Source organism: Betta splendens, chromosome 2, assembly GCF_900634795.4.
Source record: "Betta splendens chromosome 2, fBetSpl5.4, whole genome shotgun sequence".
NCBI lineage: Eukaryota > Metazoa > Chordata > Actinopteri > Anabantiformes > Osphronemidae > Betta > Betta splendens.
In genome coordinates, this window is record NC_040882.2 from 18,300,648 (window position 1) to 18,316,261 (window position 15,614).

At 45.8% G+C, this 15,614-nt stretch overlaps 1 protein-coding gene across 1 annotated transcript in view; it reads left to right on the forward strand.

Annotated features, from left to right (window-relative positions):
- The first annotated feature begins 1,982 nt into the window (after window positions 1-1,982).
- The window catches only part of LOC114849855 (dachshund homolog 2-like), a 31,196-nt gene continuing 17,564 nt past the window's right edge, over window positions 1,983-15,614 (forward strand). Inside the window, exons 1-4 of the mRNA XM_055502465.1 lie at window positions 1,983-2,159; window positions 3,831-3,901; window positions 6,438-6,553; window positions 14,953-15,063. Coding sequence (XP_055358440.1) covers window positions 1,983-2,159; window positions 3,831-3,901; window positions 6,438-6,553; window positions 14,953-15,063 — 475 coding nt within the window. The remainder of the gene's footprint in view (window positions 2,160-3,830; window positions 3,902-6,437; window positions 6,554-14,952; window positions 15,064-15,614) is intronic.

A 15,614-nucleotide genomic window follows, 5' to 3' on the forward strand; every position in this document is an offset into this window, starting at 1 on the left:
CGCTCGTTTGTCAGAACAAGTGTTAAACCATCTGAACTTTGTTACTAAGTTAACCATAGGAAATGTTAGATTTTGCATGTTAGCTGCATGTGCTAGCTGTGTGTAGGTACTTAGTCATGTCCACTGATTACCAGATCATTTTTGGGCCAGTACAAAGAAAAAAACATGTGCTTGTCTTCCCTTATTCTTCCTCCTTACCTCCATTGGTTCCTCCACCCCCCCTTGCTCCCTCATACCATATGTGACATTCCTTCTCAATGTGGCGCATTGAAAACTTCCTGTTGTTATAGTTTGTTATGGAGCACTTCAAAGGCATGGAGGGAAGAGAGAGGGAGCAGAGGGGGGAGACGGACACGGAGAAAGGGAGAAAGAACATGCAGCCTGTTATAGTTTTACCTCCTAAATGCTAACATGTGAGAGCGCCATGTATGCCTGTATGAATTATCCCTGTGTGTGTGTGTGTGTGTGTGTGTGTGTGTGTGTGTGTGTGTGTGTGTGTGTGTGTGTGTGTGTGTGTGTGTGTGTGTGTTTGCCCACATGCCTAGGAAGTAAGGTAATGACGCTTAAAGCCATCACACACTCACACACACACTCACGCAGACATGCAGACACACGTTAGCCCATCGACCTGTATAACTTGTCTCGTCAGCGATTGTGTGTCGCCCCCCTGTGTGTGCGCCGGTGTGTGTGTGTGAGATGTTTAATATTTAATAGGCGCTGGTTAAAAATGCAGGAGTGTTTTTGTCTTGTCCCGTTGCACACCTGTTCCTCTGGAGAGAGAGAACAGAGGGACGGCAGCATAGATAGATAGATAGATAGATAGATAGATAGATAGATAGATAGATAGATAGATAGATAGATAGATAGATAGATAGATAGATAGATAGATAGATAGATAGATAGATAGATAGATAGATAGATAGATAGATAGATAGATAGGTGATGATTGAGAGGTACAGTAGTTGGATAGGGGTTTGTATAAATGAATGGATGGATAGTTTGATAACTGGACCGATGAAGATGGATTCATGAATGATAGAGGTTTATAAACAGATGGGGGGGGTGAGTGAGAGATGAGATGGATGGATGGCTAGACGAAGGCTTGCAGATGGGGACCAATCATAAGAACCGTAGGAAGTGAAACAGCTACTAGGTGGGAAGGGAAAGAAGCGAGGGATGACGGAAGGAGATGGAGGTCATCAGTTAATCGATGATTTTCCTGTTTCTCTCTTCACTCTGTTTTAAGGTGATTTTTCTCTCCTTCATTATCTTCGCTCTACTTCCTTTATCAGTCAATACTTATTATTGGCTCCCTTGCTCTGTTTCGTTCCTTTTATCTACCTCTACTTGTCTTTTTTTCACTTGTTTCCTTTTCTCTTCAACCTTCACCTGTTATTTCTTTATTTGCTTTCCTGTTTGTCTCTTTCCCCATTTTAAAACCAAAGACTGACAGAGAAACGGAAACACACTTGACATGATGCATTCTCCACCACCTTAACCTAACCTTAACCATCGCAGCTGAGTGTGTAACCCTAGTGTCCTCACAGTGATGGTATCAAACAAAAATGTGACCACACAACCTTATGTACACACAGACACACACACGTTCACACACACAATGAAGTCATTCATCTGTCCAATCAAAGAGACGGAAGCCCAGAGCAAAGTAAACATCTATCTCCCTCTTTCCTGCTCTGTGAGCGCGTGAGCGTCCATGATTATGATGCTCCTGTGTGTGTGTGTGTGTGTGTGTGTGTGTGTGTGTGTGTGTGTGTGTGTGTGTGTGTGTGTGTGTGTGTGTGTGTGTGTGTGTGTGTGTGTGTGTGTGTGGACAGACGTATATCCCATTCCTCTGGTGTCTCTTTAAAAGAATAGATAGTTGTTTCGCTGCAAACAAAGAGTTAAGACGCACACACCTCAGACCGAGTGAGGAGAGGAAAGAGAGAGAGCAAGTCTGGAGCGCGATTTATGATGGGCGAGAGATGTGGGCAGACAGAAAACAGACAGAGGAAGGGAGGCACGGTGGCTGGGAAGAAATGGAAGAAACGAAGATGAAGACTTTCACCTCTCTTACACAGGTTTCCCGACAAATGAGGGAAGAAGGTGAGAGTAAAAAGAAGAATGAACGAAAGAAAGGGGGAAAATGTGTCCTCGACTTGGTTAAGGAGACAAAATCCAAGACGGATCAGAGCATCCACCATAAAATTTGATATGACACATGAGTAGCTGGTGAACAGTTGGTGATCACCATCAACTTAATTTGGAGAAGGTTCAATGATGAATGTCAATAAAACCTTTAGCATTTTATCTCGGTTTTTGGTCTCTACCAGCAGCAGGAGGTAGATTCTGCTTTTTAAGCAGAAACTCTTCTTTGAATCCACCTCTCTGTCGCTTCTGTTTTTGCTAAAAAATTATTAATGTCAATAACAATAATTCAGTTCATAGAATCTTGAGTTGAGAAATCTGAAAATCCAGATTCTGGATTTTAGTGTGTAGATGTTTGGAATAAACTACTAAGTGGAGTGAAACAGATCACAGCCAGTAGTGCTGTTGTTAACTTGAAAACATGTTTTTTATCTATTACTAACATTGTTACAAATGTGTTGTGTGTTAAATCAAACTAAAATTTAAATTGTGCAGACATAGTGGGAAATAAGAGCAGAAAAGATGAAATGACACAAATACAGAGAGGAAGAAACAGAACCCAACAACAAACAGAAATATGAATCTCAGGGTGACAGAGGTTTGAAACAGGAAACCAATAAAACAGAACAGAAATAAAGAGGAGGATAAAAAATGAAGAAATGGATCCGTGGACTGATGGAAAGATAAAAGAAAAGAGGGAGAGGAAGATGAAAGATTTTAGTTAAAGAGGGTTGACCCCTTCACTCCACCTCACGTATTGACCACAGCAGGCTTTGATAAACTACACTGTGTGTGTGTGTGTGTGTGTGTGTGTGTGTGTGTGTGTGTGTGTGTGTGTGTGTGTGTGTGTGTGTGTGTGTGTGTGTGTGTGTGTGTGTGCGTGCGTGCGTGCGTGTGACCTCTGCACATTCTGAGCTAAATCAATCTGTCAAATGTGTAAGCGAGGGTGTGCTTATTCACAGCCATGCCTGTTTGTGTGTGTGTGTGTGTGTCTGAGTGAGTGAGTGAGACGGACCCTGACCGGCCATCAGAGCCAATGACGGAGTATTGATCAAGGCTCCGTCGCCATAGAAACGGCCATTTGGGAGGACAGGCGAGGGTGCGCGGGTGTCAAAGTGGGAAGACTTACTTCAAGGTGGCTCATGAGATCATCAGGGTTCGCGCGCGTGTGTGTGTGTGTGTGTGTGTGTGTGTGTGTGTGTGTGTGTGTGTGTGTGTGTGTGTGTGTGTGTGTGTGTGTGTGTGTGTGTGTGTGTGTGAAATGTCAGCTCCATGTTTTCCATTCACAGCGTGCTTTTGCAGTTCTGGCCAATTAAAAGGTCATCAAAAAAGAAAAATACACTGGGACTGAACAGTCCGCGGCTGCTCATTCTCATTTTGATCAGCGCCAATAAAACATTAACTCGTTAATCATCAGACACTATTATAACTACCGTAAACAAGGGCGCATGCTCAGCCCCAAGCTGTCCGTTGCCGATTAGGGCGTCATCTCTCGGCGCTTCTTTAAATATTCATATTATTTTAAATATTCTGCCTTTGCAAGGTTCTAATGCAAACACACATTTAAGATGTAGATCCCGGTGATGAGAGCGCGTGGTTCATCAACCTCCGAGCGTGAGCGCATTAGGGGGAGTCTGAGGCCCTGAAGGAAACGAATCCATTCCCCCCGCTCGGCTTGCTCACAGCGTGAAGAGGCTCGCGGGTCCCGGAGTCGAGAGTCGCCAGCCTCACCGACCTGCCACGGCTTCGCATGCAGGTAACGCGCTCACAGTGGATGAAGAAGTGCGCTTCTATTTAAGGCTGCGTGTATGCTCAAGGTTAAGGGTGAACTAATGTAGGTCAGTGGACTGGCTGCGTACCTGCGAGTACCCACGTTTTCTGTGTCACGGCTACTACAGTACGCGCATGGTGTGTGTGTGTGTGTGTGTGTGTGTGTGTGTGTGTGTGTGTGTGTGTGTGTGTGTGTGTGTGTGTGTGTGTGTGACCTGCTCTTTGTTCCTGTGCTCGGTGCAGTAAGGAGAGTGGACCGTTGACGAGGATTAATGCCCAACATATGGCAACCCTACGGGACACACGCACACACACACTGCAGTCATTACTCTGAACAAAGAACTGTAAGGTGAAGGCGATATCATGTGTCCACGCAGAAACACACAGGCAGCAAGGACCCACACACACACCTCAATGTGGCTTATACATGGTTGGACGCTGATGAGCACACACACACACACACAAAGACACACACCTGGTGCTTTTGTGCTACATGTATCCTTCGCGAGCGTATGTGAGATGAAAGGTAGCAGGAGGGTTGTTGATGGAAAGGCCTTAAGCTTTGAATGCAAACGCCAAGCACCTGTGTGTGTGACTGTTTGTTACGTTTCATGTGCGTGTGTGTGTGTGTGCGCGTGTGGAGGTGAAGCAGAGTTCAGGGGAAAAGTGACGGTTCATGTTTTCATTTTCTCATGCTCCTCTGCTTCTCTGTGTCACATCCACGATCACACCCCAAAACACTTTGCGATATTTGCTCCCCACGTCTTTTAGCACGCGTCCGCTCTCTTTCTCGCTCCTCTCTCCTGCCGCTCCCCGTGGGACCCGACCGATAAACCCACCCGTGTTCCTCAAAAGTCCATCCAGTTCACCGCGGGCGCCTCCGAACAATGGAAAACGAAGCCGCCGCGTTTCACCTGAAAAGCTGATTACGACACGTCGGCAGAAAAAAAGGACATGAAACATGTTTGCACCACTTTAAAGCAACTGTGTAAACTTGCCTCAGTTAAGTGTCAGTCGTCAGTAGCCGCTCTGAAGTTTTCAGACTCACCTCTAAAAAGGCTCCGTACCTGCTCATTACCTACATAACTGATGGCGTAGCCAGCGCACCCATTACCATGGAAACCTTGCTGAGCGGAGGCTGCCGGCTCTAACGGAGCTCCGTTCCACAATAACATAACGCAGCTTCCTTAATTAGTATTACTGCGTAATTGCTTTAATGTGGATAATGCTCCTCGTAGCCGGAAGTGCTAGCGTCAGCAGCTTATACTACAGCAGGACAGACGCTGGTTCACGTCTCGATGCTGTTTCACCACTGTATGTTGTGTTTCGGTTGATCTGAGTGCGACTGTGGTGGAGTCCTGCACAGGTTTAGTTTCCTGCTCCGCTCTCTCTCCTTCTCTTTTTCCCCTTGCTAGGTGTAAATGACTTTGGACGGCCATCTGTTACTTAGCCTCCCTGCAGAGAGTTGGCCTGCATGCGCACCTACCGAGGGTGTGTGTGTGTGTGTGTGTGTGTGTGTGTGTGTGTGTGTGTGTGTGTGTGTGTGCGCGCGCACGCCTTCCTTTATGTTCAGTCGTGCACGTGCTGTTACTGTACACGCGTGGTGGAGTGTGTTTATTTATGCCTACGTGCACATGCATAATACAGTAGGTTTGGTGACTGTGTGACAGAAATAGAGAGTGAGAGAGACGCTCGCTGGTGTACGTTCATGTACAACACGTACCTCTGTGGTCGTGTGAGGAGAAGATCGCTGTTTCACATCAGGGCGATCACTAAAGCAGTTTCTCTGTCTCTGCTCATCAAAACGAGCGCCTTTAGGAGGATTTTTTGTGATATTTCATTATTTAGGCTTTAAAGTGAGAAATGCATTTATGCTGGTGAAAAAAAATAAGTCTGACCAAGATCTGTCCAGTTTAGGATTAGTGTAAATACTGAGATCATTGCTTCAAATTTCTGAACTTATCATCTGAACTTAACTTATTACTAATAGAGGCATGTGGAATTAGATCAAATATTCTTTTATTACAATTTATGTCATCACAGCATCCCAACAAACCAAATGTTTGTTTCACGTCTTGCATCACTAGTCGCGCTTTTACAGTTGCAGCTGAATCCGAACTGTACGAGCCGATGAAGATCAAACTCTCCGTGCCTTCAAGTGGGAGATATTTCAGGATGCGGCACCTCCGCGACGCTGCGTGAAACGTCACGGAGGAAGGAGGTTTAGCGTTTGCCGCGCGAAAAAACAGAAAAACACGACCGCCCGCTTGATAATCCCACTCATCGTCCCGCTCCGGCGCGGCGGCCGGGCCCTCGGAAGCCTGCGTGGAGACGGTGTGTGACATGATTACGTGTGAGCGGCCTGCTGTCGCCGCCGGAGCATCCAGCTGTCAGAGTCCATGCTGGAGTAAAGCGGGTCCACTGTGAAGCGGTCCAGCACCGACCCGTCGCTTTGTTTCCCCTCGAACGCGGCGAAGCCACTTCTGCGTGGTGGTAATTAATGTCTCCCTCTCCCCCTGCAGCTCCCGCCCCGGCCGTCCTCCGAAGCGCTGTTCTGGTGCAGGGATCCAGGAAAGCCCCAGGCTGCTGCACCCGGGCCTCCCCGGCCTGCTGTCGCCCAACCTGCTGTCACACACTGGTAGGAGAGCGGGAGCGGGGGAGGGAGAGGGAGGTGGGGACGGTCCCTGTGTTTGCGCCGGTAAAGAGGTCTGAGGAGCGGCCACGTTGCGGTGTCCTGTCAAAGTGCAGCCTGCGGCCGTCCGGCTCCGGGCAGATGTTCACGTTACAGCTGTTACCAGACCCTCCTGTAGTTCTGTAGTTCTGTGTGTTGGACACAGGCCGCTCCAAGCTCGTCGGTGCCCGGTAGAAAACTTGCCCCGTCCTCTTCTCCTCTCTCTCCTTCCTGCGTCTCAGTCCTCAGTCTCGCCCTTTCTTCTTTCCTTCAACCCATCCTTCTTCTTGACGACCCGCCTTCCTTGTCCCCTCTTTTCTTTTTCAGTTTCGGTTGCAAATTTGTGTTTTTATTTTTTTTATCTGTGAGAAAACAGAATTACAAACGAGACGATTCCAATTTTCTGTTCCTCGTTTTGGTGCGAAAAAATGAAAATGAGAGAGAGACTGAAAGTGATGAGAGCAAATGACGGAGGGGAGGATGGAGAGAGGAAAAAGAGGGACGTTGCCAGAGGAGATGATGAAACCTAAAAACGAGTGCCAGACTGAGAAGGAGTGGACCGGGCTGGGAAAGGAAGATAGAAGGAAACAGGGATGAGACAAAATATCAGGAAGTCTGACAGCGATGGAGGGAAACGAATGGACGATGGAAAAAAAGAGAAAGACAGTGAAGAAGGAGGAGGAAGAAAAAAGACCTGCAGAGGAAGAGAGGGTGAACGAGTGCAGACTGCATGGTGGTGTGATGAATGACACGTCTCTGGGGTCCCACTCCTCCATCTGTCCATCCTGCCCTCCTCTTTCCCTCCTCTTTCCCTCCTTCTTCCTCAATTCATCTCCCCCGCTCTCTCTTCTGCTGTTCCCACTCTTCCTCCTTTCCTTTATTTCCTTTCTTTGCTCATCTCCACTCTTTTTTTCCCTACTTTTTCTTCTGTCTGCTTTTTCAGTGCTTCATTAGCTGTATCCCCCCTTTCCGCCTTCCTTCCTTCCTTCCTTCCTTCCTTCCTTCCTTCCTTCCTTCCTTCCTTCCTTCCTTCCTTCCTTCCTTCCTTCCTTATGAGCTTTCCTACTTCACTGTTGCCTATGCCACTGACACACACACACACACACACACACACACACACACACACACACACACACACACACACACACACACACACACACACACACACACACACACAAACAGCTAATTTCCTCTGCTCCTTCGTTTCCCTTCCTCTCTTCCTTACCTCTTTCCGTGGAGCCCTACTCCAGTGCTTCCTACTTTCCTCTTTCCTTATTTTTCACACTAGTCTCCTTTCTATAACCCGCGTCTTGTTTTCCTGGTCATTCCTTCATTTTTGTCTTCCCTTGGTATCTGTTGGACCTTCCACACTCTCACTCATTATGTTTTTACTTTTACTTCACCATTCGTTCTGCTTCCTCTTTCTTACCTGTTCTTCCACTTTCAACTCTAATCTTTCATCATTCAAATTTTCATGCTGCTTTCTTTCTTTCTAACTTTAGTTTTCATTTCACTCAACTCCTCCATATCTTCTTCCCTCAGTTGTCCACTTTTTTCTTGCCATCCTACCTTCTTGTCTCCTTCTATCCTTCTACGTCTGCTTCGACCTTTTTCTTTCATCACTAAACTCTCACTTGCCATTGGGCTCCCCTCCAACCTTTCTGTCCTTTACATTTCTTCTCCTTCTCTCCCACTTTCTTTTCACCATGATTTCCCTTCGTCCTTTCTCTCTTTCCTTCCTTTTCACCTCTGTCTGCCAATTTTCTTTTTCCTCTCCATCCTTTCTTTTATCCCCTTGACAGTGACTGTTGGCCTGCTTCTCTCTCTCTCTCTCTCTCTCTGCAGGATAAATAAAACATGGTTGTGTTTAGTGACATATGGACACAGCTCACTGTTGCATACTAATGACACACACACACACACTAACACACACACACCTGATATGTGTAAGTGTGTGCACAGCATTGTGTGAGACTGTGTGTGTGTGTTTGTCGAACATTAGAGGAACCCAGAGAAAACATTTGCTCACTTATGATCACTCATTAGCTCACACTCAAACATACACACACACTACATATATTATGCGCCCACACTTCCACACACACTTGGCAGTCGTCTGATGTGGCACACACGCTGAGTTGGTCGTCTTAGTGCCCTGCGTCCATGGAGACGCCACGTTGCCGGGGGAGACGGGCTGTTGTTTACGACCTCGCGGGCGCCACAGCGATGGGGGGCATCGGCCAATCACAGATGGACATTTATCACACTGTTAGAAAACAGAACGAGCGAAGGGGAGAGAGTTTGGGAAAAACGGTGAGAGGGCAGCAGAGGGTGAGGAGGAAAAGATGAGCAGGAGAGGGGAGAAACGGGAGGATGAGAACAGGATCAAGAGTCAGAGATAAAAGGTGAAAATTACTTTAAGAGCGGAAAAGGATGATGAGTTAAACAATAAATGTAGAAAATAAATAAACAAGAATCAGTAATCAAGAAAGGAAGAGAATGAGATAACTTAAATACTGAGATGCTTCTCTTTCATTTAATTCTTCCTATTTTCGCTTCCTTAACTTATCTCCTCCACTCTCTAATAATTAACCTTTCTTTTTTACTATATTTGTTCCACCCTCTTCCTTCTTCCTGTATTTTTCTTTTTTTGCACCTTCCTTTTCCTGTTTCCTCGCCCCATGCCTTCTTCATTGCTTACTAGAACTTGCCTTTCTTTTTTGTTTTTTTCTTACTCACTTTTACTCCTTTCTCTATTTTCACCTCCACCTCTACTTCTCCCTTGCGGTCTTTCCTGTTCCTTTCAACCCTCTCTCCTCCCTTTTGACCCATCTTCTTACTGCTCATCTTTTCATACTTGCCCTCCATTGCGTCCTCCTTCCTCCCCTCATTTTTCATTTGCCTCTTGCTGTTTTCAAAGTATGAATGGAAGAAAGGACTCAAACAACGATGGAAGAAAAACAAACTTGGAGGAGGAAAGAAGAATAGGGAGAGCTGTGGTGTGCGAGAGGCATGAGGAGAAAGCGCGTGATGAGGTAGGAAGGAACCATGGAAGAGTGGAAAAAGGGAACAAACTGAAAACTGTTAAAGAAGACACTGCGTAAAAAACTGGGGAAGGAACGAGGGGACGGAAAATAAGGCAGATGAAGGGAAGGACAGAGAGCAGAAGGAAATGATGAAGGGAGAATTGAGTGTTAGGGAGGAGGAATAAACGACATCAAGAGACTGATATCAGTTTAATTGGCCTCATCTTCCCTAACAAAGATGCTGTGATGATAAGCGTGTGTGTGGTAACCTATGCAGGCTGCTGCGGCACTCATTTGACTTGTTAATTCACTTCAAAAACAGCTCAATGGTTCGCCTTGTCTCCTAAAACACACACACACACATATGCACCGTTCACATGAGCAAACACTTGCTCGGCTACAAACACTTCGGCTTCACACACGCACTTACACCACAAACGCTTCACTTAGATTTTCACCATTTCTTCCTGCGCACACTTCCAAGAATACGCGATTACACAGTCGCGACATGAACGTATTTTGGCACTTACACACGTTTTGAACACCATCACAAACACATCTGGAACAAGATGTGCACGCGCGCGCACACACACACACACACAGACACACACAGACACACACAGACACACACACACACACACACACACACACACACACACACACACACACACACACACACACACACACACACTCATTTGCCTCGCTTGTTCATGCGCACATTTTAACAAACACATGCACACGGGCACTCTGTGTAGGTTACAGATGAAGTGCTTTCAATCTTCTCCTGAAAAGAATACACTCATCTGAAGACTCTCATGTGCACCTGCAGAGAGTCGGCGCTGCAAGAGAGATGAAGGGGACGGGCAAGATAGGAGGAGGGGAGGAGGAGGGCTGAACGGGATCAGAGTGACATTAAGTGTTCTCCATCTCCTCCTCTTTTCCTGGAGCTCCCGTAGCTGCGTTTTCCCACTTTTTCCAAAACCCAAACACACCCCACATAAAAAGAGAGATGCACTTGCTGATAAAATGAAGACAGTTGAAAAGGTTAATAACAAAGTCAAGAAGAAACAGGACATCAGCAATAATCACCTCTGTGGCTAAACAGAGGGAATTCAAGTAGTAAACACTTGGAGAAGATGCTTTGCTGCTCACACTGTCTGATTGCAGCTGATTTCTAAACAGGAATGCTGAACAGAAACTGGGCAAGGAGCAACGAATGCAACAGGCCTAAATAAACAACATAAATCTGCAATATGACCCTTTGATTAAATGATCTCTGCTCGTAAAAAGCGAAATGTGTGGAGATTAGCCAAAAATAAATCTCAAGATGCTGAGAGAAATAACAACCTCCATCACACATCGTTAGATTAAAACACACAGTTAATTACTGTTGAAAAAGGAGAGTTGTTGTTTCTGTGAAGCGCTGTTAGTTCAAAACCATCATGGATTCAGTGATTCAAATCCCTTCGGCCGTTGTACATTTTTGATCCATCATGCAGTAAATCAAAGTTAAAAGTATGACAATAATGTACGTTTTTCCTTCAAACAAGTGTCTGTCAAGAATATTTATTAATGTCAGCGTCTTTGTATATTAAAGTAGACACAAAACGGCTGCTGCAAAATGGCTGCAAATGGGGTCTTGGACATCCGGTGAAAGCTAAAGATGGGCAACCTAAGTGCCAGAGCGCAGAGCTGAAATCTATTTGACTCAGCACAAGTGCAATCACTGCGTTTGTAAATTGGCCCTTGAAGTGCTCACAGGCCCAAAGAAAGAAAAAAAAGCACACAGAACAACAAAAAAAGTCCAAACGGTGTGTTTCTAAATTCAGAACACAAAGAGCAATTTCTCAGTTTCCCTGTTTTTTTATTCAAAGTGTCACTCCATCACTGAGAGCATGTTCAGAGCACTTCGTCAGATGTAGGTGCAGTGGATTAAATATTTACAACCTCGGCCAAATGGGGTGGGTTTCACGCAAGCTCAGGGGTTTAGGACTCTAGAACATCACCCAACGGTCTCCCACTGCAGACCGGAGGCCATTACAGGCCTCACTGTACTGAGGAGCGCTGATTTAGAGGATGCTTTCAGACGAAATGACCTTAAAGCAGCAGATAGGACTTCTTGTTTTATACCAACTGTGGTGTTAACAACAGTCTCTAACTCTTAGACAGACTCCTGGAGATAAAGTGCGGTCGACCGTGGCTTGTTTTGCTGGGTTATCATATTTAGTTTGTTATTAACGAATTCAGTCTGTAAGATGAGCAAAACATTTATCAATAATGTGTCATGTGTTCATCACCAGCTTCATACTGTTGTTCAGGGTGATAGGAACCATTAACTGTGTATATACTGTATGTATGTATGTATGTGTATATATATATATATATATATATACACATACATACATACATACAGAGAGAGTTGAGGTAAATTTGAGAAAACATTAATACCTATAGGCAAGTTATTAAGGAAGGCGTTCAAGGACACTTCTGTAGAGCTGGGAATCGGACTCTTCAGCGGACTGACCCACAACCAGCTTCAGTTACTAGATGAACGTTCCCTCTCTCACACTGCTCAGTCTCTTTTCCTTCATAATTCTTCCTGTCTTCTTTTGTCTTCTCCTCCTGTTGTAGTGTCTGCTTTAGGATGCAAAGGAAAGAGGATGGGTAAACAACATATTGCAACCCACATGGGACCCCTGAGACACACACGCACGCACACACACACACACACGCACACACACACACACACGCACACACACACACACACACACACACACACACACACACACACACACACACACACACACACACACACACTAGTTCTGTATGATGCGTGCGTCTTTGAAGCTCTCTGTCAATCAATCACACACTAATTCCCAAGGTTCCGTGGTCGCCATTAGCGACAGAGGTCGATGCTCGGTAACCGTGGACACAGCGGACAGCCATTGATCTGAGAGAGGAGGAGAGCAGGAGTGTGTGTGTGAGTGTTTGATGGTCTTGATGGAGAACAGAATTGTGGCTCTGCCCTCGCTATTGATTGTCTTCTGGTTGCATCGAGGCGAAGCGGGCAAGTGTGTGTGTGTGTGTCTGTGTGTGTGTGTGTGTGTGTGTGTGTGTGTGCGTGCGTGCGCGTGCGTGCGCGTGCGTGCGTGTGTGTTTCTTGTCATGTCTGTGTCTGTGTGAACATGTCTAGCTGTACTGTAGAGCTGTTTCCTGTTTCTATTTAAATCCGTGTGTGTGTGTGTGTGTGTGTGTGTGTGTGTGTGTGTGTGTGTGTGTGTGTGTGTGTGTGTGTGTGTGTGTGTGTGTGTGTGTGTGTGTGTGTGAAGGTGTTCCTTACTGCAGTAATCAATGTGTGAATACAGTCTTGACCCCACAGAGGGACTCCATTTTCTATTTCTATTGACTCCCCTTTTCTCTGTCTTTTCTTTTTTTTTTTTATAACCTGATTTCAAAATCTTGATCTGAACATTTCCATCAGAATAAAAACCCACGGCTTCCCGACCAGCCCTGAGTGGTTTTGTATCAATAACGCAATAACACAGCGGCCTTACGTATGGGAATGATTTGAATGATGGTCAAGCTTTTCCTGTACAGCCAGCATGAGGTTCAGGGTTGTGGTGCTAAAGCAGAAGCTGCTGAAGGGGTTGAAACAGAAGTTCCTGAAGAAGTGCCCTAATCTGCTTCTCCCGTCTGTTTAATGTCACCATTCGTAGGATAATCAAATAATGACCAAGTAATTTATATATACATGATACGAGATTTCTGATTACACACAACATTCTGGGTCGTCCCATGCACACTAACATTGTTTTTCTCCCCCACTCTCATTTTGATCTCTTTTATGTCCATTCTACTTTTTCAGGTCACTCATTCTTCTCCATTTCCACTCTCTTGGTTTCAACTCTTCATCTTTATGTCTATTTCTTTGCCCATTTATTCTTCTGTCGCTGTCCCAATTTTAGTATTTGGCGATGTACAACTGAACAAGGAGAAATTTAATCTCTCTTTTTCATTTTTAACTTTACTTGTTAACAAATTTAAATATTTCTATATCTGACCTCTTCATTCACTTCCTCGTCATAGGTGGCCTCCTTTCCTCTTCTGTTTTTCTCCATTTCATTCGCCTACTGTCTCTCTGCAGGACAACAGACAATACGTCTGGTCATTCGGCCTCAGGCTCCTCCACTGGACGTTTTTGTGTCTTTATTTGTTCCTTTCTCTTTTTTTTTGTACCCATCAGCTTTTCACAGTGAAATCAGTTTCAGGACAGGGCAATACACTGCACCACAATAAATGTATTTTAATTTGAATTAGCTTTTGGGATAAAGGATAAGGCTTGTAATAAAAAGGATGAAGTAATAAAACAAAAGCAAGGTCTCAGAAAACTTAGCTGTAGTTTGGCTTCCAGTAACACCTGAGGACAGTGTCAGGCTTTCACAGTAGCTGCCTGACATCACACTGAGTACATGTTTGTGTACATTCTACAGCCCACTCCCTTTTTTAAATTAAAATTGATTAAATTTAATATAAACAAAGTGACCACTCCCCCTTCCATCTTGTTTTCTTTATACCTTGCAGACAGCTGTGAGTGCAATGGACATTCCTCCAAGGCCATCAGCCATGTCCAGGGCAAAACCAACTGACCTAAACACACACACACACACACACACACACACACACACACACACACACACACACACACACACACACACACACACACACACACACACACACACAGAGATAAGCCTGCCTGTCACAGACACTTTTGGACATGAAGGCAAGCTGTACATACACACTCAGCACAATGCAAAAGAGGCTCGCATCAACATTAACACACGTGCATGTGGTGCATTTACAAAGTAAAGTGCGCACACACACGCTCACACATGGGGTCATCTCTCTCACTCTGCTGGTTGTTGTGTATAGAAGTCAGTTCCAGGTCAGCGCACAGAGCCGGGGATCTTAGTCCATACAAAAGAGCGTGCATGTTTGTGTACGACAAGTGGTGGGGGTGCGTACACTGTTTGTGTGCGTGTTTTGTTACCCTGCGTTTGTGTATCAGTGAATAGACACCAGCCCTGAGGCGTCTCAAAACAGCACTCACACCCTGAAACACTTCAGCCAAACGCTCCCACAGTCGGGAAATTGACAGCAACAGCTGGGCGTAGGTGCAAAGCATGATGGGTAAAGGCAGTCTGGTGAGGCGTTAACAAGGGCAGTGATTGGTTGACTGTGAGAACTTGATAGATCTTATTTGCGGCTGTTAAGGGTTAAAGCCGTGAGTGTGTGCAGCCGGTTGTCGCGGTGATGATGATGATGTGCGTCTGCGTGTCGCAGGTCTGACTGCAGCAGCCATGGCTGAGCTCCAGAAGCTCCAGAAGATGAAGATGATGATGACTCTGCAGAACGGCAACGAGTCCGACAACGATGATCTTCACTCCAACGCAGGTACAGAACACACAGTCAAATGCGTCGTCTTCCTCAGTATCCGAGTCATGCAGGAACCGCACAAACACATGGCAAACAGAACCTGCTGTCAGCGGAGGCTCCCTGCTTTTATGTGTTGCCAGTTTACGAAATGGAAAATATTCATTTCTAGACGATTTGTTCACTTGACAACGGACACATTACACTCTGATCAGGCCCAACAGTCCGACCGCTGACAGGAAGTGAAAACACTGATCCTCAGGCTCCTGTTAATGGAAGGATGTGTTAGGCAGCAAGTGAACGTTCTGGAAAAATCATGGAACATCCAACAAATTAAGTGAGTTTGCCAAAGGCGTCCGATGACAACTCCAACGTTGCAGCTCTGTTGGGGTGTCGTCAGTCTGCAGCAGTCACTGACTATCAAAGGTGGTCCAAGGAAGGAGCCGATTGAGCGACAGGATGGCCCAGATCCACGGATGCAGGCGCGAACGCTGGGCCACGTGTTCTGATCCAACAGACGAGCTGGGCATCGCTCACCTCACCACGCGGCACCAGGCTGCACTCTGGGAAGC